This window comes from Alosa alosa, chromosome 6 (assembly GCF_017589495.1).
Source record: "Alosa alosa isolate M-15738 ecotype Scorff River chromosome 6, AALO_Geno_1.1, whole genome shotgun sequence".
NCBI classification, from domain to species: domain Eukaryota; kingdom Metazoa; phylum Chordata; class Actinopteri; order Clupeiformes; family Clupeidae; genus Alosa; species Alosa alosa.
In genome coordinates, this window is record NC_063194.1 from 11738275 (window position 1) to 11765912 (window position 27638).

General features: G+C 43.4%; 1 protein-coding gene across 10 annotated transcripts in view; it reads right to left on the reverse strand.

Moving 5' to 3' along the window:
* Positions 1-27638, reverse strand: part of maptb (microtubule-associated protein tau b) — a 52821-nt gene that overhangs the window by 14052 nt on the left and 11131 nt on the right. For 6 of the 10 annotated variants that reach the window (XM_048244943.1, XM_048244944.1, XM_048244948.1 and 3 more), the window contains exons 2-8: positions 15754-15897; positions 14084-14200; positions 8511-8549; positions 5467-6990; positions 2959-2993; positions 2118-2303; positions 892-943 (exon numbers count right to left, since the gene is read on the reverse strand). In XM_048244943.1, the coding sequence (XP_048100900.1) occupies positions 892-943; positions 2118-2303; positions 2959-2993; positions 5467-6990; positions 8511-8549; positions 14084-14200; positions 15754-15880 (2080 nt within the window). In that variant the 5' untranslated portion in view covers positions 15881-15897. The remainder of the gene's footprint in view (positions 1-891; positions 944-2117; positions 2304-2958; positions 2994-5466; positions 6991-8510; positions 8550-14083; positions 14201-15753; positions 15898-27638) is intronic. The other 4 variants (XM_048244952.1, XM_048244950.1, XM_048244946.1 and 1 more) reach the window with 3 other exon arrangements.

A 27638-nucleotide genomic window follows, 5' to 3' on the forward strand; every position in this document is an offset into this window, starting at 1 on the left:
CGAACTACACTAGCTCTTAGGGATTTTTAGTGAAAATGCTAAAGCATTCAATGGATGACAACCTAGCATGCGGTTACGCAACTAACATCCATGAGTGAACCACTGGCAACCAGCGGCTGGCTCTGGAGTGGAGCTGGCCCTGATTGGCAAAGGAGTTCCAGGATCACCGACTAACTCGCCTGTTTTCCACAGGTAGGGATGTTCAGAGAACAAGTTAGATACAGAGAGGGAAAGGAGTTATGATCATGCAGACGTGGAGTTGAGGCTTAATATGAAAGGGTATGGAAAAGAAGGGGATCTCCTTTAGCCAATGGTAAGGGATCCTCGTCATGTAGCCAAGGTCTGCATTGCACTTTAAGATGATTTCAACGGAATGAAATTGATTCCACTCAATCCACGATTCTAAACGGATCCTAAAGTCACAACGAAACCTGTATCACAGTTCCATAAGCTTTAGTATTTTGGAACGTTACATTGGTAGAATTACATTGTAGCCCAGAGAACTTTTTTTGTTTGCTCAACTGTTTGCATAATGGGCATTGTATCAAGTAAAGAAGCATTATAACAACCCAAGAGACACTCATATAAATATTGACATTATTGTATGGTCATCAGTACCTAATTTACAGTAAGAGTGCTCTGTCATGCCTGCCATACCCCGGAGATTTGTCAAACAATATCCACAGAGATTTATCTTGACAGTTTGAAAACTGTCCATACTTTCGTTGCTTGTTCTGTTTACTTCTGTGAATGTTTATTTGTCTTCATGTACAGCGTGTGCAATACGACCAGCAATAAACTTGGATAGGTCCACACAAAAATAAAATGGGCACATGCAGCTTGTTAGCAGTCTGTTGTTGACCGGTGAGGTCTCTGGGAGAGGGCACTTACCAGGTATTCTGGTGGCAGCACCCAGCGGTTTGTCCCCTCCTGCCCTGGCGACCTGAAACAAATTAGACACACGTCTCTACGTATTAGTCATACAGGTTTGCTGTTACTTCCACCATCATTACAACCAAGGAACAAAACAATAATAATAATTTAAATAACATTTGCATTAATCGGTGAGTATGATTAATCTGGGTGGGATTGACTTGATATGATGTTAAAGTCCGGGTACATCAACCCTATATTCATGTTAAAAGGAAAACTACACTTTGTTTGTTTGTTTATTCCTATTTTCCTATTCGCATCATACTGACTCATTACAAGTAGCACGAGGGACATGAACATAGACGTAAAAGGCCTCCATTTTGTAAGAGGAAAATTAAATCCATCTGTTGAGCCAGCATGGTTACTCTTAGTGGAAGGACCTTTACACAGGTGAGATAAACATAGCACCATCCAAAAAGTGTTCTACAGACACAGAGGTGACATTTATTTACAATTACTCTGTGAGATCTGTGTATGCATAAGTAACAATCTGACACAAACACATGCACGCATGCATGCATGCACGCACGCACGCACACGCACACACACACACACACACACACACACACACACAGAACAGACTGTTTCTAAGAAGGTGTTAATGCATAATGTCTGCCACATTGCCATGGTCACAGATAGGACCCAGCTGATTTCCATGTAACATCATATCGATGGCTCTTGTTTTAGCTTCCAGGATCAAATATCCACAATAAACATGTACAGAATCAATACCTACACCTTTCTACTAATCCCTAAAAGCCCGATATTGGTATTTTAAAAAAGCGGTGTAAAGGCAGGGGCTGGGGTCAGGTGTTAGTGTGTGTTAGTATGGCATGGTTAAAACAGTAAGGCCTTATGCACACCCATGCCAACCAGCTGGTGCCAACTCTATAGAAGCTTGGCAGGAAGCAGGAAAAGACACAAGAGCTAAAATATGCATCTGCCAATTACTGTTTTTCTGACCTCCAATGTCCCGGTCTGTATTCCAGAACTGGTTCTTTACAAAAAGAGTCCTGGAAAAAGAATGTCTTTGTTAAAAAAAAAAAAAAAAGACGGTCACATCATAAGGGTGTGTTCCTCTTTAAAAAACTAACAAAGCATTTTCAAGAACATAAATGCTCTATGTGGGCCCATTTCTGGTCAACCAGATATTTGGCATGGGTCTGACATGAGTCCATACTCACCCGGGCCCTGGGCTGGCCTCCTGTTGGGGTGCTGGGGGTGTGACCCCCTGAGCTGGGCCTGTTACCAGAGTACAGGGGAGAGGAGGAGGAGGAGGAAGGCTTTTTGGAGGGGGAGACTGAGGCTACAGGCGTCCGTTTAGGAACAGAGGAGGGTCTGGCTTTAAAGGGTGTGCTTTTTTGTGGTGTCTTTGGTATGAAGTGTGTGTGTGTGTGTGTGTGTGCGTGTGTGTGTGTGTGTGTGTGTGTGTGTGTGTGTGTGTGTGTGTGTGTGGGGAGTTGGATTAAAATGTTAGCGAGTTATATAGGAAAAGAAAGGAAACACACACAAGAACATACACAAAAGAATGTATTTAAATGAGAACACAAATATGAGTAAACAAAATATTAACAATATGAACAAAAATTACTACAGTATACAACTGTGTGGCTCTATTAGCTCCACACATTTCAGTACCAGCATTGTTAAGTAAAATAAATCAAACTCAGATAAATAAACTTAAAAGAACTAATACATTGTAACAAATAACTACAGTACAATGAAAACTTAAATGATAACTAGAATGGCAACAAAAAGTTAACTCGGTTTTTAACTTTTTTGAATGTATGTTAAGGGGAGGGTAATAACTTGGGGTTATGATTTGGACCACTAATTAAGATTACACGGGAGGATAATAAAACAAGCAGAATTCCTTCAGATACCAACGAAAAAAATGCTCTTGAGAATAAAACATAAATATTTGATGAATAAATAAATGTGTAGCTTGTGAAATAAGATGTTTGTGATGTCTGACCCTGTAGTCTGTCTTTAGTCTGTGTGGTTCTGCACATGCTCAGTACGTACCTTCTTATCTGCTCCATTCTTTGCCTCAACCTTCGCTATAAGCAGGAAAGAGCAAGAGAGAGTGAGAGAGAGAGAGAGAGAGAAGTATAAACACATAGTTAATACCCTCGTTTGTCTAGCCTGTCAACAACAAAGTATCAGCATCTCAGGCTTCATCACTGTGCACTGAGTATTTGGGAAATGAGAAGGATGCAAATTCAATTTGAATTTCAAACCATAGTGTAGACAGCTTTCTCATGTGCATTCTGTGTGTGTGTGTGTGTGTGTGTGTGTATTGTGGTGACGTGATGATTTTGAGAAGGGAAAAAAAAGAAACATAAGCAACACAGATTAATCTTGCAAAACTGTTGGGATGTGAAGCTTGGCTAATTGGTTGCTTTGATAGCAGGCTGTGTTTAACAGACAACATAAAAAAGCAGACTTGTCAGAGACATATCAGCGGCTGGGTGCATGAACCCACAGCCCTGACTCGTTGTTGTGCTGCTCTGATCAACTCTGAGCTGAGGGGATTTAAACTCTTAGCACAGAGGGGTAGCTTGAGGTTCTGAGTCTGCTGGAATATTAAGCCTGTAGACAGACAAGCCCAAGACAGCATGTTAAAATCTCCAATTTCCCCTCAGTGAGCCTTAAATACACTATAAATAAAATCTCCAATTAGTTTTCAGTATTTCTTAACACAATGTTTCAAAATAAGTAGGTCTTCTCTTTGCTTCTCTTGGGGGAAACATGAGAAAATGTGGGGAAAGTACAATATTGTATACAGTATATCTCTGGAGGAGTAATAATAGCTATAAGCTGTAAAAACATTATGGCCATTTCCAAATTTTGAGCTCATGATGTGACATTAACATGCCAATACTATCTGGAATGTTTATATGTTCCTTAGGTTAACGTGGACTGATAGCTAACCATAAAACTTCCATCCATTGTTTTGAGTTTGAGAGATGAACGCAAATGAATAAGCTTGCAAGTTAGCTGTAGTCCATTTTCCTTCTAAGATGTCATTCCATTCACTCATATTGTCATGTTAATGCAATGTTTTTGGACTGAAGAAGGAATACAGCCTTTGAGTTTTACCCTACTGTAAATGATGATATTAAAAATGTCCAACGGAACACATAATGGAATAGCACTGGTAACACTCTACTGCACTTATCTACTGACAGTGACAACAGAACAGCACTCTCAGACAAAAAGCATCTTTGGCCCTGTTTTTATTTAAAGAGGATTCTACCTTGAAGAATTCCTGAAGAGGCTTCAGGAGTTCTGACACAATATAAAGATTTCAAGATATGTTCTGCCTGTTTGTTGTACAAAAATGTGAATTTGTGGTTATTGTCTTGAATTACGAGATAATAACACAGACAACATTTAAGTTTGAAACTTAAATTCCGGTTCAATTTGTGGTGTAGTTTTAGCAGGCTCACAATGCCCGATTAGAAGACATTCAGCTCCGGTCTGATCCAGTTGGATTTCTGGCATGTCAAAAAAAAATGTTAGATGTCTTGCAGTGTGAGTAGTCTAAAATACAGTGTCAGCACAGCAAATGCAGCTGATTGAAACATACAGAGTGAGTTATCATATTGTATGCGACTGTTTTTTCTATTGGGGTAAGCCTCAGAACCCTTGTCTATAAGAGTGTCCATTCATGATGGCTACATCCTCAAGAAGAAGGTAACTTCAGACGTTCACAAACCACAGAAGAACGGAACAATGGTAAACTACAGAAGTCTCTAATCACAAGGGGAGACTGCATGTGAGTTATTTCAATGAATGGGAAGGGTCTATGCACTGAGACAACACACTAAGGGGTTACAGACCTGCTACTGTATATAGATGCACTGCAGGGGTATCGTGTTTCTCTGTCTGATATATGTACTTCACGACAAACTGCTGACTTCAGAAGTTTCAATAAATGTGATGCAGTGAACTGCCTGTGCGTATGCATGTGTTTGTGTGTGTGTGTGTGGTTGTGTATGTGTATAGGAAGGTGTGTGTGCATGATGTGAAAAGACAAGTGAAGACCTTGTAAATAGAACACATATTGACAAACACAGTGAGTAAATGGGCCACATTCCACACATTTGCATGCACAGGTGACATGCACTTAAGGACAGATGAAAACTGGCAAACCAGAGCACACTGTGTTAGCAACAAACACCATGGATGCTACAAACACTGACCACGAACACACACAACAGTTACAGAGACAAAGAGAGAGAGAGAGACAGAGAGAAAAAAAAGAGAGAGCAACACAGACAGACAAAGACATCACAAGAAAGTTCATTCGGTGGCTACAAGCAGTCCGTTTTGTCAACCATCAGCATTTTTATTTGGGGTGATGTGCATTTTTCAGAAAGGGTGCCGCTTATCGTTAGCATTAGCTCAGTGTTATCAAAGGTAAACAGAAAGACCAAAAAATTATCTGTGAGACAAAAAGAAAAGAGGACTCTGGGGCAAGGGGGGAGGGAGAAGGTGGGGGTGGGATTAACAGAACGGAAGACAGACCTTTGCCCTGGGCTGCAGCAGCCAATGGCTTTCTGCCAGGAGTGGCATCTTTTGGGGGGGCTTTCTGGGTTTTGGGGGCTGCCTTGGGGGCAGCCGTGGCCGGGGTAGGAGGTTTCTTAGCTGGAGCTGTCTTGGCTGGAGCTCTCCCTGCTGAGGGAGGAGCGCTAGGTTTGGAAGCACCTTTGGATGCAGGTTGAGGTTTACTGGGAGCTTTGGAAGCTACTGCTGCTGGCTTAGCTTTGGCAACAGGCTCCTTCTTGGCTACAGGCTCTTTCTTTACTACAGGCTCTTTCTTTACTACAGGTTCTTCTTTGTCAACAGGTAATGTGGCAGCAATCTCTGCGGCAACAGCTGCTGTGATGGCAACGGCTGTTGCGGCAACAGGCACTGCTGCAGAAACAGCTTGAGCTACCTCCATCTTAGATATGGGGTCCTCATTAGAGGTCTCTGGCTTCTTCTGAGGGGCCTGAGGTTCTGCTTTCTCAGGTGAGGTAAGTTTCTCCTCCACAGGAAATTCCTCTTCCTGCATCTTGGAAGGCAAGTGTTGTTCCTGAACAGAAGGAACAGCATCAATTTCTTCTTTTTCTTCTTCTGGTTCTTCTTCCTCGTCCTCCTCAGGTAGCTTTTCTTCTTCTTCCTCCTCCTGCTCTTCCTGCACCTGCCCTTCTGGCTGCTGTTCGGTGAGGGGTGACCGGTCCTCCTGGGTTTGCTCATTGGTGGGGGTTGGAGAGAAGGGCGATCCAGGATCCGCTCGACAGGAGTCAGGGCTCTTACTCTCTGGTGGGGTCTTGTCATTGCCGTCCTGCCACCCTGGGGGAAGCCCGTGAGGGCTAGGTACCTGAGGCTCAGTGTAGTCAAAGGACAGAACCCGCTGTTTGGTCTCCTCAGAGGTGGCTTCGGGCTTGGATGAGACATCCTGGGCATAGTCAGAGAAGGTGTGGTCTTTCTCAGCAGTCAGGTTCTTTGCAATGTTGTTTTGCTCCATGTGTAAGTCTGCTCTCTCCTCTTCCTCATCTTCTTCCTCATCCCCATCTTGGGTCTCCATGTGGGCTTGGTCCTGAGGTTTACTGGGGCTGATGTCAATCCTAGATTCTTCATCATGAGCAACAGACCTCAGATGATTCCTTTCTTGTTCCTCTTCCTCTTCATCTTCCTCCTTCTCTTCATGGTCCTTTTCACGTTCTTTCTCAGCTTTGCCTTTCTCCATAATCTCGTCTTCCTCCTCTTCCTCAGAGGCACTCGGACTCCGTAGGTCGGAGAACTTATCTGAAGTGCTCCTCTTCACCAAGCTGTCAAATCCTTCCCTCCCAAAAGCTCCATATGAAATTGGTGATGCTGCTTCCTGCCCAATCATGTCCAGTGCTGCTGGGGAAGTTGGTGACCGACGAGGGCTCACCGATCCAGGCCTGAGCTCTCCATCCAGGCCCTGGGTTGCACCATCAAGCAGGTTTGTTGTCGTGGTGGTAGTGGCCCAAGCTGGAAGATCCTCTGGACTGAGGTCTGCCCTGGATATGGTGATCACGTCTGATGTGTGGGAAGCAGAACCATAGGGACAACCACAGCCACAACTGTGGGATTAGCTGACACATTCACGACTTTCTCCCTCCACAATTGGTTAGATATTCAGAATGCAAATGAAAAATAAAACAGAAGGAAACAAAGGGAACAGAAAGGAATGGAACTGAAGGAAAGACAAACGAGCCAAATGCCACATAAGCAACCAAATCATTCACTACACAACAAAGGAGCCATTTTATTGTTTGTCACTATGTTTTATCTTTTCTTTGAAGGACAGAACAGGTAGAGAAACCCATGGAGCATTCATTTATTAGACATTTTAATATTTACGGCACTAAGACCATAAATTGGAGCCACTGCAGGTGCTTTTATACAAAGCAGAATGTTTGCTAATCACGCATTTCACTCAATGAATGCCATCAGCAAACGATATAACAATGGACCAGCTACAATGAGGCAATGGAAATGGACAGTATGGACTATAAAAGCACCTGGAGGCTCATCCAACCACAAAATGAACAACCCATAAACAAAAATAAATAAATGTTAACAAAAAATAGGAATACAATAGAGAAACAATAACAAAGCCAAATAAAGTAAATAAAAATAAAGGTTCACACAACACAATTACTCACAAAGACCCAACAGCATTGTCTCATACATACAGTACATATATTTTCCCATTGCATTTATGAGAAAAGCCAGAGCGAAAATGAACACTAAAATGGTGATGAATTGATGTGAGCTGGCTGCCACAGTACCCATTTGCAAAACAGCTGTTTTGGGGCTGGGGGTCCTTACATGTGCTGTCTGGTGACTTCACAGACAGAGAATCGTCCATCTTCTAAGCCAGGTATTAATCATGCTGTATACTTAACACTTATGAGCAGCAAAATTATCGACTGACTATCTCAGGTTTCTACCACTTTGTCAGTTGCAGAGGTAAAGCACACTAACAGTGATGTATGAATGGGATTCAGAAGCTATAAATCACTTTGCAACTTTCTCCAGCTTGTTAAGTGTACACATTACTCATATTATGCAGATTACTGTATTGCTTGGAAATTGAGTTGGGGCAATATGTTTAAAAGGCCAAGAGTAAATCAGATAAAGAGGGAATGTACTGATTTTTCACTCAAACACTGCACCCTCACCATCTTCTCATGTTTGCTTTTAGGTTCTCCATTTGTGATAGACACAAGCTGGGGATTGAAAGCAAATCATGCATAATCAGCCTAAGTATGTATCTTCCTTACAAAAAGTATACCTCTGGAGATTGATCATTGTCTGAATCTTTGGGTCTAGCGCAGCAGGAGAGACTTTGGGAATGAACAGCCGAGGATGGACACTACTGAGAGAGAAGGAAGCTAATGGGTGGGACTAGTGGAGGAGGCTAGGAGACTACTCATGTGGTCTAGAAAGGGTTAGGGTGTGTTGAGTTCCTCTCCCCGCAGAGCTTCGCACCTGCGGAGGGGAAGACATGGAGCGAGGAGAGGAGAGAGGAGAGGAGGGAAGTCCCTTCATACCTTCACCTGGGGCACCAGGAGCTGGAGCACCTCCCACAGCTGGTGGACATGGAGATGGGGGGCCACGTGGGGAGGCAGTGAGGGGAGAGAGACACAGAGAGAAAGAGAGAAAGTTAGTGAGAGAAAGAGAGAGAGAGAGAGAAATGGTTAGTAAGAGAAAGAGAGAGAGAAATAGTTAGTGAGAGAAAGAGAGAGAGAAATAGTTAGTGAGAGAAAGGGAGAGAGAAGTAGATATAGAAATAGAGAGAGATAGAGGGGAGAGAAAGATAGATAGTGAACAAGAGAGAAAGAGAAATAGAGAGAGGGGGGGGTTAGTAGGGGGGTAAGAGAGAGAGTGAGAGAGAGAAAGAGGGAGAAGAGGGTGTGTAGAGAGGGGGTACAGAGAGGGAAGGAAAACAGAAAAAGTAGTAAGAAAGGGATAGAGAAAGATAAAAAAGAGAGTTCAGGCGGGAAAGAGAGAAAAAGAGTTCATGTTAAACAAGGCTTAGTACTTCTCATAAACAATCAACATGTACTCCACCATAACACATGGTGAGGAGTTGTTAGCTGAAATGCAGAGAAGCCTGGCAGTGACGTGAAGTATGAGAGCAGTATCTGTGGACAGCACAGCCAGAAGCATGGCTTTGACAAAGAAAACCATAATGTAGACACACGCTTGAGGCCTGTGTGGACACAGAAATGTTATGTTATAAGTACTTTTCACCTAGATTAGTAAAGTTGTGTGCCTTTTATCAAGGCTTTGTGAGTATGCGTGTTTTTGTATATGCCCAAATATGTGTTTGTTGCTGTGTGTGTCACACACAGTGTGTGTGTTGTTGTGGTATGTGTGACAAACAGGCAGGCTACACCAGGCAGAGTGTATGCTGAAACAATTAGCTTCTACTATAATCAATGGAACTGGCTACACCAGATGTGATAGCGGCACATACATATAAAAAAATTTGACCAGTCTTCTAAAACATGAACGGATTCAATTATGCACCTGGTATAGCCCGGCTGTAAGTGGCTCTGAACATTACTGTAAGCATGCTGAAAGGAATTTCTAGCATGTGTAAAGTGGACCATGTCTTGCAGCTCCTTCAACCTGAGTGATTATTGTCCACTCTGCAGCATTCAGTAACTACACACCTCTCCCCACTTCCAATCTGCGGTAGTCAGCAGGACGCCAGCGCTAGCCATCTCCTCTGCCATCAAATATTAAACCCCCTGCTCCTCTTAACCAACACGTCCATCAACTTACAATAAAGCCCTAATCTCCTCCTTTCTGTCAGGCTGCATAAAGCGTGTATACACTGGCCGCAATGATAACTGCAAGTACAGTACAATAGCTACAGATTGCCAGTGTTACTAATTTATAGGGCCTTACTAGGCTCTTAGAAAATCAGCATAAATTAATCGGTTATATTTTTATGTCCATCTATACATTTACACCTGTGGAAGGTATATACGTAGCATAAGAGCACATAGAAGTGAAAGAGTGAATACGAAATCATGTAAGATTATGAAAGCTGCCCATTCAAATACACATTAAACTATTTTCAGTCACAACATTTGAGACTTTAGTTGTCAGATGACTTACCTGAGAGAAATAGTTTTTAACATTAAGGATACTCCTTTTTGGGCTACTCTCTTGCTTAATCGTGCACATTCTTACCCAAAACAACTTTCTGAAATGACTTTCTGAAAAGATTCCAAGAACAAGCATAGTTGTTGAGTGGATGTAGAAATGATGTGCAGAATCGCTCCTATATGCGCTTACAGTGTGGCTGCTGTGCCTACTACTGTGTTGAGTGAGTCGGAGAGGTGAGTGACAGGTTGAGCAGAAAAGTGACACAACCTGGCAGGATGCTGCACCACTTGAGAGACCACAGCCTAAGCTACAGCAAGGTTTATAGAGCATCAGGCCATCCTTAAAAATATTTTTGTTTGCAGTAACAGCCAAAAAAAATTAAAAATGGGTCGGTAGGTAGGTCAATATTTTTTTTTTTCAAGATTCAAAGTAAAAAAAAAAGTACAATTTTGGTCATGGTGATTACGAGAGGGAATGAATTTACACAAATGTGCATATCGCGGACGTAACTGACTGGGTCTTCAACCTGTGCCTTCAGGCGCACCATTGCAAACCTCATTCTGATGCAGGTTATATAGACCAGCCTTTCTCAAACTTCTTTGACCTGAGGCCCGGTCATGGCAGACTTTTGGGTCATAGGGCTCATCTACATATCCCCAGAAAGAAGGCTACAATAGCTCTTGGCCACGTTATATTGAAATTTGACTATGCAATACTCAATGCTATACAGTGTATTATACAGTCTCTGCTCTGTTTCTAAGGAAGTTCCAAAAAAACAACGTCGTTCTATTAAGTTTCGTTAAATAAATAAATAGCCTTCCAACAGGTTGAAGCGGAGCTTTGATACCAACGTTATCGATTAGTTTCAGTTTCTCTCGCGCAGACGCGCATTGAATGAATGCTCATACCACCACTTAATTGTAGGGCTCCATGTTTAATGACATCGATAGCAGAAACGTTTGTTTTCTTTTTTCGTCGATCCGCGGTTTCTTGATCAACTGCGCAGCAAATTATCAGATGAAGCACCGGGGCTAATTTCACTCCACGACTCCGCGGACCAGCAGTCTCCATGTTGCGGAACCATATTTTGAGAGAATGCTGAATAGACCACAACCTATTTCAATACTCCGACACGGTCACCGTTAGACTAGGGGGAGGAGGGATGAGAAAAGATCTGGCCACAGTTCTTCCAGAACTTCGTGCCAAGTAAAAGCGTTATCAGTTTGTGTGAATGAAACGAAGCGTAGGCCATAGTGTGACATGCGTAAAACCAATGGTGTAGAGATGACGCCACAGGTTTTTTTTTAAGTGAGCCACGTTTGCATGTAGGCAATTTATATTCACAATACTTGGGCCTACTAAAATAAATATTATTTTATTGCATTTGTATTGGTTGTTTAGAGTAAAAAAAAAAAAAAAAACAATCGGTCGGTATTAACGCAAGTTTTACAACCGGCAAGTCGGTCGGACTAAAAGGGGAAAAAAATAAATATTTGGGTCGGTTCTAAATTGACAGGGTCGGTCGGGTTACGGCAAACGAAAATATTTTTAAGGATGGCCTCAGTCCTGGAACCATGTTAGCGCATATTGCACCAGTTGCTATTCCCTTTGTCTCAGCCCGAGCATTGAGCACTGAGTTATGTTAATTGATAACTCCTGACTGCTAGATCCCCAGGACAGTACTGATTACTTCCTCAGTGAGTCTGCTAATATCTAACATAAGTAATAAGATGAGCATTTGTGAGACCACAATGTGTGAGGAGGTCTCTGCTCATAAATATCCCTCTACAGATAGATCCTCAGCTCTGCACAGACTAATGATTGCCTACCAGCAGCTAATCCTATGGAACCAGGCAAATCCATGGAATAATTCATTGTAACATGCTAATTGTAAACATGCCACATTCACAGAACAGTTCCTGACAGACCACAGCCAAAGCAGAAACATGCTCATTGTGAACTTGTCACTGATAGATCTTGTCACTGATAGATCTATCTGCAGTTAGCTCTCCTTGATATCCTCTGAATGATCATCTTATAAATTGCCAGGGATTGAATGTTCTCCAACACACATTTTGACCGAGCCACTTGTCTGTCTTGGTATCTGGTCACCACCATAAAATGTCACATGAAAGGTCAGGGTGACTTGCTCTGAGCACAATGGCCTGTCTACTTCTGTGTGCACACATACACAGCAAACACACTGACATACATCTACTGTGTGTCCTGTTACTATGGTGCCAGTGGCAAGGCCAAGACACCAGTAAAGAGCATCTTCAGGACCCATTACTCTCCCATTGGATTGTTCTTTAAAGCAGCAGCCATTAAACAACCAGAGGATACAGATAATCCAATCAGCCAGGGAGAAGAGGGGATGAATAAGAAAATATAGCTGGTCAATGCCATTAAGACTCAATACTCATGGTTTGGCATCACTGACTACTGGTTTGCCTTTAATGGCATTGTATAACAGTACAACTAGTGATAAAACTATAATAGGTGGCTTGTAGATTGACTCCTTATGGAGAAAGAGGTGGTATATGGAGGACATGCAGACTAATAGAGAATTGGATAATATTTCTTTCTTTTTGTTATACGGCTCTTCACAATGCTAGTAGAACGATCCATTGACTTGAATGGGAATTCCCAACGTTCTAAGGTAAAATATTTTCATGTAATTACCGCTGAAACATATAATTACCGCTGTCAATGGCAACAGGTTTTGTGCTTCTGATTTACGTCTGTTATATCACTCCGCAAGTAGTCACTTCTTGCAATGGAACTTCATTCAAAAGTGAAAGCAGACGATTGATCAGCTGTGTTCTAAAGAATGTTTGATTCAAGTTCAGCGTGTGTTGCGAACTATTTGAACTACTAAAAACTGTAACAAATAAATGTAAAGATATCATGTGGAGTTTATTTTTTCGTTTTGGCAAGTAGCCGTATAATAAGTGGGATAATGTATAGAACGCCGGTCATTATCGGAAAATAAGTCCCTTTAGGACGAAGCGAGACCTGTTTGCCCTGTCTAGATTTTCCGATAATGAGCAGCGTTCTATACATTATCCCTTATATGTTTTTTCTTTTTTTTACACACTTAAAGCCCATACCTAAATGTCCATTTTTCCACCACACCACATCCATTGTAATATTTTCACAATTACTATCTCGTGCTCTTTTTATTTTGCCTCTCTAACAGAGATATCAAGCAGCAGTGGACACTGAGGCCTTTGTCAAGCAGAGGTCATCAGTACTGACAGGCACACAGCACGGGAGAGGCGCAGCAAATAGATCAATGCAGCAGTGCAATTTAAAGTCATGCGTAAAGAGCCAGAGTCCAAAACCTAAAATATAACTCCTGTGTGTGTGTGTGTGTGTGTGTGTGTGTGTGTGTGTTTGTTTGTGTGTGCGTGTGCTATATGCGATTTCATTATACTGCCATTAGAGTGAAACAGCAAAGAAAATATGCCGTCAAAATCAAATCCAGAAAAACAGATACGCAGAAACCAGGAAAGAAATATCGACAGAAAGAAAGTCTCATACAGAAGCACAGAGGGAGATTCAACACTGCACTACGAAAAAACAAGAGAAAGCAGCACACTTTAGTGTCTGTAGCAGGGGGGTAAATAGAGCAGGGAGGGGTGTGTAAAGAAAGGTAAATATCGAACATTAGTTTGTGGAGGTGGTGTAAATGTTAGCACAGAGACTGAGGTAGAGATTTAGTCTGAGTCTGTGTCTGAATGTCAAGTCACTGAATGCTACTGTGTTTAAAGGTTAAATGGCAGTGGCACTTTGCAACTAAGAGGCTTGACTGTTTTGATACCATGCTGGGACTTTTAAACAAAGAGTTTTTAGGGTCACTGATGATGGTTGGTAAATCAGGGACTCTAAAATGGAGCCAGCGGCGTAAGCAGAGCTGTTAGTAAAAAATAAAGAAAGCCCATTTCTCCCCTAAGTCTGTCACGGGAAATCAAGGTGCTGGTTTTAACTGGGCAGAGCATACCGCTTGGCACTTCATCACCAGAGGGGGCGCTCTCAGAGTCAGAGAGCTCCTTCACAGGCTCCTGTGGTTTCTCTTCGGGCGCTGTTACCTGTGTCTCCTCTGCAGGAGGAGGAAGCTCTAAGTTAGAAAGAAGAAACCAAGAGAGGGTGCACACAACAGCAGACCGCATCAGTGCAGGATCAGGACCAGAGTTAGCTATTGGCTCAGATCTCCTCAGTAGAGATAGAAGAAAGCACTTGAGGTAGCATGGTAGAGACTACTTTCAAGGTACAGACTACTTTCCCATTCTTTCAGGAAAATTGTACTTTTGGTATTATCTTCAAATTCATTTTGATGTATGTAGTCATATCATGATAAGTAACAGAGGACAGATACACACCTGGCATTCCCATTAGCCTTCCAGGCTAGGCACCATGTAATTTTGTTGTTCAGTTCAGAACACACCACCAAAACGTTACAAAAGCCTTCACAGCATGACATCATCAACAATCTCATCAAATGTACTAGTTAGCATGTTCGAAAGTTTTTTTAATAGTGCCATCTAAGCTGTTGGCGGTTTTTGCAAGGTTTTTGCTATTTTGCCCCTGAATACACTGTATTTGCAGTACACACCTGTATGGTAAAATATTATTACGTAATATAAAGGTAATTTTTACAGTAATTTTGTCTTGTTTTGTAATGTTTTGTGATGCTTTTGTTTGTCTAACACAAAATTGAGCAACCAATATTATTAAAGACCTAGATTTGAGCACGTAATATGGATGCTAACAAGTGTGTCCTTGTTAATGTAAATTTAAAACATTTATCCTCCCACTCCAATGATTTTATGAATTTTTAATTTTCCAATCCATAAACTCAATGGAATCCCAACAAATATCCATTTCACACACAATATGGTCAGAATTTGAAGAATTACCACTGGATTTCATAAATCCAATAGGATTCCAATAGGAGCCATAATCAGATTTTCTTGGCTGGGCCAACAAATCCAGGCTTCGTAGCAATCCATGCTTAGCACATTTGGACCACCATGACCATACAATACATTGCCATCATTTTGTAAATGCTTTTCTCCTAAAAGTTTAATGCACAAAGGATACGGACAATACAGACGTCTTATTTACTGAGTGGTGGTTAAAATTAAACTTTGTAAATTATATAGACTATGCCTTATCCTCCAGTGAGTTTTGTCTTTCTTTTTAAAGAAAGACTGTCTACTCAGTTCTATTCCATTAGTGACTGCTTTTTGGAGGACTCTCAGGCGTTAAGGGGTCCTACTGTACATGTGGGCAGTTTGACCCACATTCCCAGGATTAAATGTCTGGCTTGCTGTTTTGCTGCAGCTCTGTGCTATTTCCCAACTCATGGTCCAGCAGACCTGCAATCATCCTACCAGGTAGCTTACATCTCAGAATTTCTAGACAAAACAAAAATACGGGCCACTGTTGATCCCTGGCCTCAAAGGCCGCATGCATGGAAGAAATGGGACCACATTTCTGAGAAATACACCATAAAGATTTCTGGAAAATACATTATAAACTTTCCTTCTAGCTCCAGGCACAAATGTATGGAACGCTCATTCTCCAAAATACAACTTTACCAGGTACATGCAGATATATGCACAGAGTCCACAGAACCATCTCATATAAACCACTGAGTTCTGTTCTCACCTTTGGCAGGCCCGTCCCCTAGACCAGCGGGAACCGAGGGCATCCCGTTCTTCAGCTCCGGCTTGTTGGCGGCTGCCATCTCCTCGGAGCCATAGGGCAGTGAGTGGCCATCCTGCTGTTGATCCATGGTCAGCTTCGCTCAGTCTGAGGAACACACACACAGACACATAACACAGAGAAATCAATGTGGAGAAACAAAGGGGGAAGGGGTTAGACTGCACAAGAAAGAGAGAGGGAGATAGGGCACAGAGCGAGGGAGGGGTGGTGTTAAGAAAAGCCCAGGGGGTGGGGTTGTTAGATCTGGTGAGATTTGAGGTCTGAACTTGTGGTAAGCTACATGTTTTGTGGAGGAATCCTCCGAATAATTACAAAAAAACACTGGAACTCTGCAGCATGGACCAGATTGATGTGCTGCCAGAAATATCCTGAGGAATTTTCAATTCATCAAATCGATTACATCATTGCTATGAGAATAGAACCTTAGTATTCCCTCATGGGGTCACAGTCACAAATCCTTCTGAAGATAAAAGAACTGGAAAAAAAACCTTCCATGGTATTCCAAGTTTTTAACTAAATACAAAGAACTGAACTTTCTCTTTGTCAATTACCCACAGGATTTCAGAAGTGTATCCAACATTGAGAGAGACTGACGAGCCCCAAAACATCAAATATTCACCTTACAAACATAGTATTCACATAAGTCTGTCCGTCACCCCTTATTCTGAGGACAGGCAGGACTTTGTCCCCCTTGAAACACACACACACACAACTAGTAGTTTAGTTTATATAAGCTTTATGTAATCCTGTACACAGTGAAATGAAACGACAGTGCCCATTCAGCTACAGCTAACTCTGAATGACAGAAAGCTCCTCCAAGTATTTAAAGGAAAGGGGAAAATGAAAGCAGCCTATCCTGTCTCGCAGCTGCAGCAAGTTAGCATGGATTGACTGGATGCTAAAGGCTAACAACAAAAAGATTTTGCCAGAGGGAGCAAACAGACAGACAAGACCAATCAGACAAACTCTCTCTCTCTCACACAAACACACACACACAGTATGCATAGACACACTTGCTGCTACTGAAGTGAATGGGGCCAGGTCCAACCCTGATCAGGGGCATATCTGTTCCAGAGCCACCTAGTATGAGGGGCATCTGCACGTATGCAATAATCCTAGATATCAGAGCTCCACATCAAGATAGCCTTCTAAACTCCTAGGAAGCCAGTCCATCAGCAAGACCTTGCTTTAGGCCCTTTGTCCTTTGCAAGCAAAGCATTTAGCCTAAGTAGCCTTTCACAATGCTTTCAATAAATCAATACTGGATGTTTGTCCTTGACGACGACGAGCCTTTCGTACTGAAGAAAAAGTTAAAGCTGGGAGCAAAATACTTTCCAGTGAGGCTGATGAGATGATACGTCAACATCTCTGCATAACGTCCAGCCAAATCCATTCAGTCATGGCAACTAAAAATTATCTAGTACTAAAACTGGACTGGTAGTTTTAACTCTGTCAATGTGCAGCATACATACATAAGGTTGTGTAATACACTATTAAATAGTAAGCTTAACTGTGAATAGCTGCCCTCTGGGGCACCTGTCTTGTCTGATTTTTGGAAAGACAGGGTGGTTTATGAGTGGGTGGGTGGAGTTCAGGACACTTTCCAGGTCAAGACTGTCTCCTCAAGGTTTGGCACACCAACTCAAGTGTGTGCGCACAGACACGGATTGGAGAGTCCAAAAATAACTGCTGTGGTTACTATGGCCTTCTGGGCCTGTTCTGTTCCCTTTCAGGAGCAGCGCTACTTCCTCCGAACACATCAAAAATGGAGATAAACAGTTTCCTTCCTTTGATGGATGCACTGCAGAAACTCCACTGCAGCTACAGCTACTTATGCTGAAGTATTACAAAACTTCTCAACTTCCTCTTTCCTCCTCAATTCATCCTCTATATTTATCATCTTTGCATGTTGCTGTGGGAAACATCTATCTTCAGACCTAGTAATGAATGATTCCCATTCATTGCTAGGATACTGTTTATGTTAGTAGTGGAAGTGTCGTGATTGGTGGTTGCTGTTTTGGCATCAGCTTTGGGGGAAAGCAGTGAGGGAAAGCACTGCTGTGGTGCTCCTGTTCTACAGCAGACAGCAAACAAGCTGTTGTCAAGTTTGATTAGTGGCACAGGCACCAAACGATCAGCAGACATGCAGACACAAACTGCAGACACAAGCTGTCATAAGGGCAGCCAGGGGAGCAAAGGCAGCCGACACACCCATACGGGCCCAGACTTGGCCTAGATCTAACGTGGATCCTTCAGAACCAGATCAGGGCCATATCAGAGCCAGATCAGGGCCATATCAGAACCAGATCAGGCCAGGGCCATATCAGAGCCAGATCAGGCCAGGGCTATATCAGAGCCAGATCAGGGCCATATCAGGCCCATATCAGAGCCAGATCAGGCCAGGGCCATATCAGAGCCAGATCAGGCCCATATCAGAGCCAGATCAGGCCAGGGCCATATCAGAGCCAGATCAGGGCCAGAGGTCACAGGCTCATATGGTCACAGCTTACACATTTGGGGCAAAATATGACATAACTCATTCACTAAGCAAAAAAACAGAAAGCAACCCAAAATCTAACACTGGGCAGAGTGCTCTATATTACAGCATTGAATTACCCACAGGGTCACATCCTGTGAATGACTTGTCCTGCCCTGAACAGACTGAAGAGGACAGCAGTGGTGAGTAAATAAAACTCTAACTCACATTCACTGCCCAAAGTCTTTGCGAAGAGGGGACATGTTTGGTGCTAAGTTCAGCACCTTTAACATGCTTCCGAAGGATTTGAACACTTTCCCGTTATTTCCTACTGTTCTCCACAGCTCTCTCACAGCAGAGGATCTGCTGGGATATAAGGCTTAATCGCCAGGAGATTAATGAGGAGGGGAGAGGATTTCCTCAAGGCATGTGGAAGGGAAGCAGATCCCCTGGAAATACACACACACAGTCTATTCAATAGCAACCATCTCCATTTCCTGTCAGCTTGATGGTGTGTGTGTGTATGTGTCTGTGTGTGTATGGTGTATGCTGTATGGTGACTAGCATGACTGCTGACTATATCTATACATGTCTGTTTACGTGAGGACTGCCTCGCCTGTGTGCTGTGTGTGTGTGTGCACACGCGTGCATGTGTGTGTATACACACAAATATGTGTTTTGTATGTGTGTGCACATTTACAGAAGTATGCTTTTTAACGGCCCTTTTGTAATAAGCATGTCTGTGTGTCCAAGTGAATGTTGAAGTGCATGTGACTGTGCGGGTAGCAGCCTGTCCTTAGGTGTCATTTTGTGGCACATGTGTCAAACTGGTCTTCTCCTCTGCGGGCTGAAGCCAACCATGCAGCACCATGAGTGGAGGCAGAGAGAGTCCCGTCCTCTCTACTTACAAGAAGGAAGGAACATCTGCTGAGGCCTGTCTGTAGATCATGTGGCATCACTGGCAAACATCTGACACCACCCAGCACAACCGCATATAGCATACAGAATTGTAGGTTAGCCGTGCTGGGTTCAACCAAACCCAGGAAGTGGGAGGTAAAAGTTCACATTTTCGAGCTCTACCGGCTTTACAGCTTGCTGATGTTTTACACTAAAGTAAATGAGGGTATAATTCAGTTGAGTTTAAAGCATCATGTGTAGTTATATAATATTATCTATATTTATCAATATTTATCTTTTTCAGTTTCAAACAAAACATTTTTAAAAAGCCAAACAGGCTTTCCACTCTACTGAGGCTCATCCTTTGTCATTTGACGATCTGTTTATTTCTATTTAGGCCTCTTTATTCATTTCACGTCTTCTCATCTGCTTTAAGGCATAGCATACAGGCTGTTACCAACTCAAAGCAGACCTCTCTCTCTCTTTGCAGCTAAATGTGTGACCATATTATCCCACAGCCATTACAAAGTAAAATTGCAGCTGCTTCAGAGCATGCAGCCTCTCTGTGATGGATTGATCCATTAAGTAATGGCTTTTTTCACACTGCAGTGGCACAGGCATTTCCTGTGAGCATTGTGCCGACATATATTTGGAGAGCCTGATGACAGAATCTGCTAGTGCCTCTCTGCCTCTGCCTGTCTCTCTCCTGTGTGTGCATGTGTGTGTGTGTGTGTGTGTATGTGAGTGTAGAGCTGGGACAGATTGACTGATGAGGAGAGATGATGCCATGTTTAAACACACCTTATTACTTTTATTTTATTTTTATTATTATTATTATTATTATTATTATCATTATGATTATTGTTATTATTATTTTCTATTCTCTTATATTACATTTTTACTTGGCCTATTTCCATTGTATTTGTTTGTTCCGTCTGTGTCTTGGGCTATTTCCATTTTATTTGTTTGTTCTGTCTATGTAAAGCACGCTGAATGACGATTATGTATGATAATGTGCTAATACAAGGATACAAGGATACAAGGAAGTTTATTGTCACATGCATATAGTTACTGGAAGTAAGAAATGCAGTGAAATTATGTCTGGTGTCAGCCTATTTGTGCATTAATGGGGGGGGGGTTAAAAAGTGCAGTAGAAGAGGGGTTTAGTAGATTAAGTGGCAAGGGCTGCATAAAAAAGGTGGGGGAGGATTGGGATTGGGTGGGGGGCACCAACAAGGAGCACAATAATCAAATACATTTGACTTTGACGCCATTTTAACTTCAGTTGCATTAAGTATCAAGCCAAACAGAGGATCTTCAGTCTAAATCTTGGCCTGTCCCTTCCTTCCTTTTGGCTAATCAATCAAATGTCACCAGACAAAAGCAGATTCTCTTCCTGAGCCCAGCCAAATCAGCTGAGACCAAAATGGCAGGATAGCAAGCATTGTCTTGAATAGGCTATTGGACCAGAGCCTAAACAAATGATTGACGACAGAGTTTCTTTGGTATTTTGTTCTTCTGACTCTCTCCACCCCTCTCCATCTCTGTTGTAGTACAGAGCCCTTCTACTCTTCAATATCTCGCCCTAAATCTCTGTGACAAAATGACTGTCTAGGAGTGCACCTACACAGCACACACACACACACACACACATACACACAAAAGTGTCCCCACAGCCACAAGGTACACATGCATTTTTTTTAGTACACCCTGACACAGGCAATAGGTGTCAAGATCTGGAGGTAGCACTAAATGTCAAATGCCAATCCTGGTAAGCCTGTTATGTTTGCCAGCTGCCTCAACAGGTGGACAGAGAGATTTTTCTCTTGCCAGTCTAAAGCAGATGGACAAGCCCCTCCACCCAGGCCACCCATCCTATCCCACCCTTATCCCTCGAGGCTGGATTGGTTCTGCTAAAGGTGCTCTTCCTGTCATCAGGGCCATTGTAACCGCAGATTTGCAGTTAAGAGGGTCAGGACTTTAAAGTTTAGATTGCAGCAGCTGAAGTGTAATGAGTGGGGGAGGAAGGAAGGTGAGATGGGATGTGTAATGACAACAGGGTGCTCTTGCCAAACCTGTCTGTATTTACAGTGTAAACCTGGGATAACGAGCGAGAGGTGTGTGTACTAGCGACTAACACTGGGCTTAAATGACCTCTGAAGTCTGTGACTGAACTGCCTTGAGATCCTGTTGCCTGGAGCGCTGTTGGCACTGTGCCCAAATCTGTGGCACCCCCCTCCCCACGCCCGACCCCCCCATGCCCTGTGACATGCTCTGTGAGTGTGCGTCCGGCCCGCTACTTCATCCCCCAAACCCTTTTAGCCCCTACACCAGCTCCTTCATTTATTATTGAGGGGCAGTGATATCACTCACAAGCCATGTGTTTAAGGATCTTAGTACCACACCCTCCCCCTTCCATCACTCTCTTTCTCTCTCACTTTCTTTTCATCCCTCTGCTTCTTTCACCCTCTACAGCACTCCAATGCATCACTCTTCACTAATACATGACCCTTGTTCTCACTGGGTTCACTGCGTATAAAAGCGTTCTGCTTTTCATTTCATTCTGCTTTTATATTTTTCTCTGGCATAGAGACTATTCATTTTCATCCCCCATGTGTGCATGTGTGTGTGCATGCACGCGCATGTGTGTGTGTGTGTGTCTGTGGCATGGTGCCGGAGCTGACAGGTTGATTTGCTTAGCGGGCACACATCAGGGTTAAGCTGTGTCTGGGTTTTGGACGTCTGAGAAGGAGCTCGTTGTGCACAAAAGAGGATTTTTCGCACGCACCTGGCAACCACGTCTCCCATCTGTGATCTGGTGGAGAGCCACGAATTTACAACACTGAGAAGGAATCTCACCTCCTCTTTTGTCTTTCTCTCTCTCTCTCTCTCTGTCTCTCAGCAGCTATATATTTTATATATATATACTTTTGTGTCATCCCTTCTTCCATGCGCAGCAAATTAATTTTACTCATGTTTCTTTATTTTCCACTATTTAGGAAATCCAATGACAAAATGTAGCAATCGGCTTGGCAGAGACCCAGGGCGGATTCAGTAAGCCTTTCCTAAGAGCCAATTCCCACACCTTTATCTTAGCGCCACGGCTCTGCTTTGTTCTGTACGTGTGCATGGGTATGTGTATGTGTGTGTATGTGTGTGTGTGTGCGTGCTTTCGTGTGTATGCATGTCTGTGTTTGTGTCGTGTGTCTGTGCGTTTGTATCTGTGTGTATGTATTGGTATGTGTGTGTGGGTCTGTGTGTATCGGTGTGTGTGTGTGTGTGTGTGTGTGTGTGTCTATTTGTCTTTGTGTGTGTGTGTGTATCAGTGTGTGTGTGTTTGTCTGTGTATGTGTATCGGTGTATGTGTATTGGTGTGTGTGTGTGTGTGTGTGTGTGTGTGTCTGCGTATGTGGAAGATAACAGGGTGCTGCCCAGGGCTGGCTTTTGTGTCTGCTCATTACAGGCGAGCTGCACTTGGAGGCTGCAGGGTGCGGTGAGTTTGTAAGACTGACTGACTGTCAGAGCACCGCTGATGCTCTCTCACACCCAGCTCAGAAACTCAACAGCCTATTAGAGAGGAGAATGATTCTGGAACAGCCAATGAAATAGCCAGTCAGTTGGAAGTGTGATGCTGCATGCTGTCACCACATGATCACCACATGGCACTGAGTAGCACCTCTGCACTTCCCCTCCCACCAGCATCTCTCTCTCTCTCTCTTTCTCTCTCTCTCTCGCTCTCTCTCTCTCTCTCTCTCTCACACACACACACTGAGGTTTACAGCAGTTCTCTTCTATGTCTGATTGGCATCTGAGCATCTCGGGAGACTACATGTGTCGTGCCCTTTTCCAGAGCACCCCGCTGACTGGTGCCCTTCACCTTCTCTGAACGCTGTCTGTGGTACTTCTCTGCCAGGCCATGCGCCAACGACAGCCAGCAGCACAGCTCACAAACAATCACACTGAACGGAGCAGGACCAGAGCAGAGCAGGCTTCACAGAGCAGAAAACAGACATAGGAGGAGGGAGAGAGAGGAAGGGGTGTGAGACAGAGAGAGGGGTGGTGGGGGGTGAGAGGGTGAGACAGAGACAGGGAGGGAGGGAGAAAGCGAGGGAGAGAAAGAGGAAGGGAGAGAGTGGGAGAGAATTGAGAGGGTGAAAAGGGAGGAAAAGAGAGAGAGGTTGGGAGAGTAACAAACAGAGAGTGACAGGGGCATAAAGAGTGAGTTTGCCTAAAAGGGTTGGGTTGTTTTGTTGCTGTCTCTCCTCTTCTTCACTCCTTCATTCTTTTCTCTCTCTCTCTCTCTCTCCCTTTCCCCACTCGCTCTTATCTATCTGTCTTCCCCCTCTCCTGAAGATGAATGCCCGCTCTCCCCTAAAAAGCCTTGGCACACTGTTAGCAGCCTGAGTGGACAAGGAGGAAATGAATTGGTGTTGGGGGGCTGGGTTGATGCAGGAGTGTGTTAGGCCAACGATCTATCTATCCATCTCTCTCTCCCTGTCAACCTTCTGTTCATCTCTCCGTCTCTCATTCCCCCTCATCGATCCGCTGTCTCTCTTGCCAAAGGGTGTGGCTTTGCCAGCGCAGCACTGCACAAATGTACGCAGCTGATTGGGCTGTGGCCCAAAAGCAAGGCTCTCTGGCTCATTAATATTCAACCACCATCTCTGCAGCAAGCATGGAGGGAGGGATGGAGAGAAAGCGAGAGAGTGAGAGAGAGAGAGAGATATAGAGAGTGAAGGAGAGAAAGAGAGAGAGAGCAACAAGGGACATGCTGTACTAATGCAGGATAAACCTGCCTCTCTTGTTCCAGAAGGAAAATGACAAGACTGGGAGAAAGAGGAACAGGGATGCAGAGAGAGAGAGAGAGAGAGAGAGAGAGAGAGAGTGAGAGAACAAGGGAGAGGAGGACAGAGGATTAGATGTAATATAAAGGACAATAGAGAGAGAGAGAGGAGGAATGAAACAGGGGGTGGAAATGGGAGAAAGCAAATGTCAAGAGCAGAGAGGCCAAATGAAAGAGGGACAAAAGAGAATGACAACACAGAGAGGAAAAACGAAGGGCAAAAGCAAGGAAAACAAGACAGCAAATAATGAGAGAGAGAGAGAGAGAGAGAGAGTGTGCAAAAACGAGGAAGTAGAGGAGAGCAGATAAAATGGCAAGCAGAAAGGGTGAGAGGGAGGGAGAGAAGGGAGCGAGTGCATGAAGGTAGAGAGGAGCAGGAGGACACTGTCAGTGGGAGAGGGCGAGAGAAAGGACACAAAGATGCATGCTCACACAAACACGCACACACACACACACACACACACACACACACACATACACAAGCGGGGATAGGCACAGTTGTCTAGCATGAAATATCCCCCTGGCCCCTGCATACACTCACATGCATGCATCCCATAATAATCCAAATTCACCAAACAAAGTTCAAGACCAAAATAATTTCATCCTTCCATATCATAAACACTCATTAGCTACCACTCCTTTCATTTATTATTTCAAACTATTAATAACTTAAGATTATTTAAATTGACATTAATCACAAGAGATTATCTTAATTACGTTATCAAAAATGTATTAATTCATTAATCATTTAATATTTCATTAATAATGAACATTACCAAAACATGTTTGCTGTTTGCAGGCATTAAGCTTATGGATTGTTCATATTAGGCTGCCACTCTAAGCTTTCCTTCTCATTTTTACAGACAACACTCATTGTCTTATTAAAGGCAGAGTTAGCCTAATATTCTAGTCATATTTCATACACCCTGCAGGCCTGCAGCCTATGTATTACACGCTACTGGTATTACGAGCAGTGGGTGAAATCTGAGGGATTTACATGGGCCGTCGTGAATTGCTAGCAGAGGTTGATGGGCAGAGTGGGAAGCAGACTGGTCCTATGCCATGCCCGCCTGTGCCAGCCTGGCGGATGCCCTTCTGAAGCATGCTGGTTTGGGTAAACACGCCATCTGTCTGACAGTGCCCCCAATCACGCCACTCAACCACACAACAGACACGCGCACACACACACACACACACTCACCGACACACTACCCTTTACTGGCCAATGGTAGCCACGGTGACAATTGCTCTGACACACACACACCCGATGCACACACACAAGGAGGAGCATGTAGGTCTTCTCTCTCAGTGAGAAGCCTGTGGTGATGGTGACATCAACACTATGCACACACACACGCACGCACACACACACACACACACACACACAGACACACACACACACTTGCATTGCCATCAGACCTATCTGTGTTGGACCACACACAGTCTCTCAGGCATGTCTGTGGTGAGCCTGACATCGCCCCAAACACACACTGACAGATCTTAACCGCTTTAGACATGGTGACAGGTGACATGCATTGCAGCGTACAGTATAGACAGCGTCTTTGCACTTTGACTTTCATTCAAGGTCATGGCATTCTTTTCTGAGGATCTGGGCTTCAGTAACAATCCTATTTGCACCCCAGGCCAATAACCAGTTGACAAAATCTTGCCTTAGCGTTTTTTTCTTTGACCTTAAAATTTTTTCACATAGATCTGAGTACTGTCGGTACGGAAAAAAAAAGAAAGAAACATGCTACCTAGCTTGAGTTGCTGCAGCCAACAGCTAGAGCAGCCAAGCAGCTACAGTGCTACACTCTGGGGGCATAATTTTAAAGATTTTTATTATGCCCCCCCCCCCATCTGACCATTAGTAATTACACAACTTGCCACACTGTGCAAAGTATCAAACTGGAGAACCTGGTTATAAAGTGTAAGCTTTCCAAAATGAAATCAGACTGGTGGTGGGAAATATGATCAGTTCTAAGCATCACTCAGGGTGAGATGACCTTGCAGTAGTTGTTCCAGCCGAAATCAAACCACCCCCGACCGCCACCCCCGCAGGACACTGTGTGTCCCCTCCTGTGCCATGTTTATACAGGACAAATGTGGAAAAAAAAGACAAGAAAAAAGAGCAGGAGTGTGCAGGAGGATGCTATGGCCTTGACACCTCCCCCTGTTCCATCATGCTCATCTCCATGATGATGCAGTTTGGCCTGCTGACTCAGAGATTCACACACATACACTGGCACACACAGCATGGCGTGATCCTGCCTGCAGTACCATACCAGCAACACACACACACATACTGACAAAACACACCTTACCACAAAGCAACTGTACATGTTCTTATAAAAGGGTGTCCTTTCCAAGGAATCATAACTTATTTAAAAACGCCGGGCAAAAATGTCCAGGATACAGCAGTTCTATTTACTCTATGTGCTCTATCTCCAGACCTACTCATAAACCAAAGTTTAGCACCATAAAATGGAACGCAGAATCCCCCTAATTATACTGCTAGAACCCATTCAAGTTATGACAAAGCGAAAAGTCTAGTCTGTAGCTTTCACTCATTTTTTTGTTGTTGTTTGTTTGTTATAATTGTTATAATAGTACATTTAATTTGTATAGTGCTTTTCAAGACACTAAGATGCTTAGTTAGATTACTTATTGTTTGGGAAAGAGTTTGAGGGAGGTGAAGGTTGGCTACTTTGATTGCCCACTAAGGCTTTGTGTGGCAGGGCGATGTCTCTCTTTGAAGAATAGAGGAATGGGAGCTAATTCCAGTCCTTCAGATGGGCAGATCCCACAAACCGTCCACAAGACAACTGTTCTCTCCTAATCTGGCTCCACCCATTCCACACTCATCACCACTCTACTGAATACTGGTTCAATCAACTCCATCTTCCACATCTGGACTGACTCCTTATTTAAAGGTAACCGTCACACCGGTGTGACGGGAATGTTGGGAAATGAACGTTCTAAAGAATATCTGGGTTCACTGAATTCAACCAAGGGGGCAGGCGAACGTTCAGAGAGCGTAGACACTATGGCGGATCTGAGGCTAAATAGAAGACCAGTTCCACCTAGCCATTCCATTGAACCCCATTCAATTTGGCGCCACTTTGACATAAAATAATCAGAGTAGGAGGACTTGGAACTTGGCCCTCTAGTGAATTCTAACCTTCTCAGTTTTGTGCTACTGCCTGATCCTCTTTTTTCCGCGCTGAACTTTTATTTTTTATCCAGTCTGTTTGACCCTTCTGTGGATATTAAATCTCAGTTTTAGTCCAGGCAAAGAAGCATTTTACGACAGACTAATTGTAATAGAATTTTTTGCAGATCATTTCTATGAGGTGTCCAGAACAACATACTAAAAGTCCTAAGAAATCCTAGTTGAGGAAATCCGAGATGTGTGCCAAGAAGGCCAGGCAACAATACACCCCCAATGGGGTTATTTTTTTTCCTTTACTCCTATCAAAATTAAACTTTACACAATGAAAGTACCAATGAAAAGTAAAAGTTTTTGTATTACAAGTTTCTTTGAAAATAAATGTGTAATATTCAAATGAGCTATACACTAATTAAATGCCCGAAATACACCCAAATAGGCTT